General features: G+C 40.1%; 1 protein-coding gene across 2 annotated transcripts in view; it reads right to left on the reverse strand.

Annotated features, from left to right (window-relative positions):
* Window positions 1–3,799, reverse strand: part of MTRR (5-methyltetrahydrofolate-homocysteine methyltransferase reductase) — a 40,669-nt gene extending 36,870 nt beyond the window's left edge. For both annotated transcript variants that reach the window (XM_008581797.1, XM_008581795.1), the window contains exons 1-2: window positions 3,656–3,799; window positions 1,005–1,158 (exon numbers count right to left, since the gene is read on the reverse strand). In XM_008581797.1, coding sequence (XP_008580019.1) covers window positions 1,005–1,158; window positions 3,656–3,787 — 286 coding nt within the window. In that variant the 5' untranslated portion in view covers window positions 3,788–3,799. The remainder of the gene's footprint in view (window positions 1–1,004; window positions 1,159–3,655) is intronic.
* Between the last annotated feature and the right edge of the window lie 1,292 nt (window positions 3,800–5,091).

Here is a 5,091-nt window from a genome sequence, read left to right on the forward strand (position 1 = left end):
GCTTTTGAGGGATTTTCAAAGCAATATATACAGAAACTGGAAAAATCTGAGTTAAAAAAAAAATTGTAAATATCTTAAAATACTCCTGAAAATACAGAAACTGGAAAAATCTGAGTTAAAAAAAAATTGTAAATATCTTAAAATACTCTCTTGAACATGTTATATATGACAGATCATGGCCAGGGTTACAATCTCAAATTTCTAATCATTTATTAGAGCACAATCCATCCTTGCTAGATACCCTCACCCCAAAATAATCCTCAAAGATGAACAATATAGGTCACAAGCCAGGAAAATGGACCCTCAATTCCCTCGTTGGTGTCATATTCTTCAGAGCTGGTCCTTCTGAATCTTTATCTTAATAAGTTTTTCTTAACCAGGAATGCTTGAGAATCACTTAGGAGCTTTTAAAAATACGAATGCCAGGGCCCTACCTTGGAACAATTCGTCAGGATCACTGGAAGAGGGGCCAAGTAGTTGAATTTAATAAAAACTCCCCAGCGGGTTCTAATGTGCATCCAGAGACTGAAAATCACCATCCTAGGGGAACAGTTCTTAGACAGGGAAGATATCAGAATCACCTGGGAGGATTAGTTTTTATTTTTATTTTTGTTTTATAATAACAAAACAGCCTAAGTGGCTGCTACTCCACAGATTCTGTTTTAGTAGGTTTCAGGTGATGCCTAGCTGCTAATATTCTGGAAATGTTTCACGGCTGAATCTGATGTGCACCCTTGTTAAGAGTGCTACTCCAGAGGTTCTGCAGAGGTGTTGCCATGGGGTGAAGGCTGGAGAAGCATTCATACAAAACAGCACATTATTTCCATTTAAATATATTATATGAACACACACAGTAATATATGTACACTCGTACACAGTATTTATATAAAAGATAAAAAAAATGAAACCCATGTAATTATATTTCATGGTTTTGAAAGATATAATCAGATACCAAAGTTAAAGTCAGTAATAATATTGTAAGAGCAGAAAATATAATCCATTACCCAATAATCCATACCGCAGGTGAGCAAAGAAATCAACCGGCAGTGTCTTGTCATGTATTTTTTTAACAAACTTGCGGGCTGTGTCAGGGGGGTCTCCGGTGCCGGTGGTAGAGACAACAACAACAAGAGGATCTGTTTCAGTTTTCAGATCATACTACAAAACAAGGATATCAAGTAAGGGACCTAATGCTACCTGTATTTTTATTTCACACATCAGCAAGACAACCAGATGAGGTTCCTCTGTCTTTTATTTCCTTTTAATTTTCCTACTTATCAGAGTATTTGAGATTCGTGACAGAGTGACCGGTCCAGTGACTAGGCACTCTCTGTTTGATCAAGTTGCCCAATGTAGTATGTTACTCAATGAGACCACACATTTGTTTTGTTGATGCTCATCAAGAGCTTAGGAGAGGTGAACATGTCCTTCTCCCCATGCGTTTCACTAGACAGGCAGAGACGGGACCCACCCCAGGTTTCCATCTAGTCCAATCTTTCATTTTTAGAAAAATCAGGGGAGATGGGACAGATGTAATTAGCCCTGTGCCCAATGTCAGTTAACATGACCTCTAATCTGCAAGGCAAATAAGCCCAGGAAAGAGCAAAGATGACACACCTCGGCACTGATGAGCTGCCAAGGAGGGAAAGCAGTTGCAGACTGGGGTGACCACGTTTTGGATAGCAACAGACTGCACATCTGACAATGGTGTCATAACATTATCATGCAGCCAGAAGTGTGCAGTAGGCTACACTACCTAGGTTTGTTTAATTACACTCTACGATGTATGCACAATGAATTTACTTAACGCATTTTTCAGAAATATCCCTGTTGTTAAGCGATGAGTGACTGTAATTGGGTGGGAATGTCTTTTCATAAAAATCAAGCAAAGAAATTAAAAAGTACAGGGTAGGGGAGGAATTCAGGAATAAAGTGAACAGATACATAAGTACCCAGATTGAAAGCAGCAAAGCGAGGCAGTAACAAATAGAATATCCTGAAGACAGCAAAAAGTCTTCAACAAAACATAAACACAATCGTCTGTACTGCATATGACACAAAGGCACACAGGGTATTTTAAATTTGGAAATTAAAAGTGATCCCGCTAGATGTCAGGGACCTTGCTATCATGAATGACTCCTCATTCCCTCAGGGTTCCAGGGAGCTGGGAATATCATCAGCTGTAAATTGAGATCATCAGTGTTTCCAACTCTTATAAATCAAGTTTCTTTATTTGAATTCTCATGTAAATTTAAATATTTCAAACACAGCACTTCACTGAATCTGTGAGCCCTACTACTCATGACCATCACCTAATTTGGCTCCAAAGAATCCACTTTATTTTCCATGCTGATATAACAGATAAAGACTTGAGCTTACTTTTTACCAGGGCATTTAATGCTTATAAGACACTACCCAAGTTCTGTGTTAAACTCTACACAGAGTTTGTGTAAGTAACTTAACCTTGAAAAGGACTATTGTGAATTAGGAAGCGGAGTTATCGCTTTAAACTTATCACACAAACAACAGGAGAAACCATTCAGCCAGGCAGGGCAAACAGTGGTGCCTAATGTGGTGTTAAAAAAAATGCACCACTCACTGTCAAATAGCTGCTGACATAGTCAGTGAGGTCAACCCAACAGGCCAAATCAGGGCTAGTTTTTTAATACTGACGACTTTGTTTTTGCTTGGAGTAACAGGTTCAGATCGTATTCCCATCATGCAGCACTGCAATGTAAATTCTTTTTAAGTTACGGTAGAATGACAGAACCTGCAGATTGATGGTGTCTTCCAGGAGCCTCTCTTTTCTGTAAATGACAATATCTGGAGTCACGTTGGCAGTGATGCATAAAAGAACCATATGACTTTCCTTCTAGGAGGTGGGTTTATAAGTTACCTGTGCTGCTGACAATCTAGAACTAGAGATTTGGGAAAGGCCAGCAGAGGCTGTGAACTTGAGTGAGATGGTACTGGCAGGACAGTTTTTGAAGCACTGAAGTGAATTTGACTGCTTCTTGGCTAGCACTTCATCTCGTGGTATAAAGACCCTGCTAGTTATCACCTGAACTGTCTGAAACAGCATAATCTGGAGGTCTCAGCCTAACTGAAAGAAAAACATAGAATTGTTAGGGTCTTATAACAGATACCCTAAGAGGTAGGAACTTTTGCAGAAACTAAACGCAAAAACAAGTAGTCCCTGACCTTTTACAGCTGAGTCCTCTCCAGATCCTTAAATTACTACTATAAATTCCATTTCACAAAAGAATCTAGGTGGGTCCTTCATTTGGCAGAACTATAACATGAATGGCAAGGTCTTTCTTTTAAGAAAACGAAATGGGACACAGAGAATCACGAGGTGAGAAGCAGACGTGCACACAAACACAAACATCTCATTGTTCTCATTGAAACAAGGCTACTACCATCATTTATAGTTGAGAAATAGTTACGTGTTTCGGTTTTTGAGATATTTAGCCTAATTCAAATGTACACTTCTATGTCTAAAAAAAAAAAAGGTGACATAATCTTAAATGCATAAATTTATGGCTGTTAAAAAAAAAGATTATGGTGGTTTTTAGTGTCCTACAAACAGAAAACAAACATCTCTTCCCCACAAAAATACTTCAAAGCATAAAACACAACAGTTAACAGCTCTCACCTTATCTGACTCACTAATACAATGAAGATCTGCAGAAAATCCATGCGACACAGCTTGCTCACATATTTCTTCTGCTATGGCCTTTGCCTGCCCTTTCTGTGTAGCATACAGTAACAAAAACCTCCTCATCATCTCAAGGCATATGCTACGTAACTGTAACAATGACGGTGAAAAACAGAAAAGGAAAAAAGGGATTTTCTCTTTAATGAAGTAGTAACAACCTGCAGTTATTAATTCTTCCTCCATCTTTAAAATGGAATGCAACAATACCCACACATAATATAGCCTTCCCTAAATTTGTTAGCACTAATTCTAAATGAGCCTAAGTACGAGGCAATTCATCAAACTACGAGGAGTACAGGAATGAAACTCTAATTTCATGGCTCAGAAATCGTATTAGGGGGTCAAAGTATTCGGGCTTGAATCTGTCATTCACAATTACATACGTGCAGACAAACTGCTCAACTGACCTGTACCTCAGCATCCTTATCCTTAAAATGGGGATCATAATACCTCACTGGTAAAGGATGTGACACATGCTAACCATCTGAACAAAGCCTGAGTCCTAATATCACTCATAAAAGTCTTAGATATCTTCTTGTTTCTTCTTTTGAAAAAGAGGTAAAAATAAAAATTCCATTAAAATTGAAGGATTCTTCGTTCCTATTTGATCCTAATGCTAGACAAATCAATCCCAGTACTAAAGTTAATCACGGCACATACTCCCCTTTATTTCATATCAAAGTATACGTCAGCGTCTGTGCATAAATACACATACATGTGCACGCAGACAGAAAATATTTCCAACCACTCAAATGTTTTACTAATACACATATTTTTCCTGAAGAGATAACCAGGAGTAAAAAATAAATAAGATCTAGAAATTTTTTCCATACTCGTCCAGGAGCTAAATCTGGGGGGCTGTCATTTCTAGACTCAGATTTAAATTGAAAACTAAACCAAAATCTTGCCTTTCAGTGAATGAACCACCTAGTTCCTAGAAATTTTTTCCATACTCGTCCAGGAGCTAAATCTGGGGGGCTGTCATTTCTAGGCTCAGATTTAAATTGAAAACTAAACCAAAATCTTGCCTTTCAGTGAATGAACCACCTAGTTCTATGCTCCTCTGGCCCATGACATCCAAGGGCAAATTAAGCCACAAAGAAATGACACGTTAGTCATGGGATATGCTTAAGGACCAGAACAGCCCCAGCACCGCAGGGCCAGGGTGGGCGCAGAGGCGGAGGCAGCCCCACGGCCCGCGCCCAGCCGTCTTCGCGAGGGAGACGTTCCGAGTCTCCCGGGCGCGCCCCTTCCCGACACGGCCCCGATCCCGCGACCCCACCACCGCCCCGCGGGCCCCGGAGCCTCCCGATCAGGAGGAGCCCAGGCCGAGCCCCGGAGCCACGCGCGCGAGCCGGCTGCCCTCGCCAACC

This window comes from Galeopterus variegatus, unplaced genomic scaffold, assembly GCF_000696425.1.
Source record: "Galeopterus variegatus unplaced genomic scaffold, G_variegatus-3.0.2 Scaffold2468, whole genome shotgun sequence".
Taxonomy (NCBI): Eukaryota; Metazoa; Chordata; class Mammalia; order Dermoptera; family Cynocephalidae; genus Galeopterus; species Galeopterus variegatus.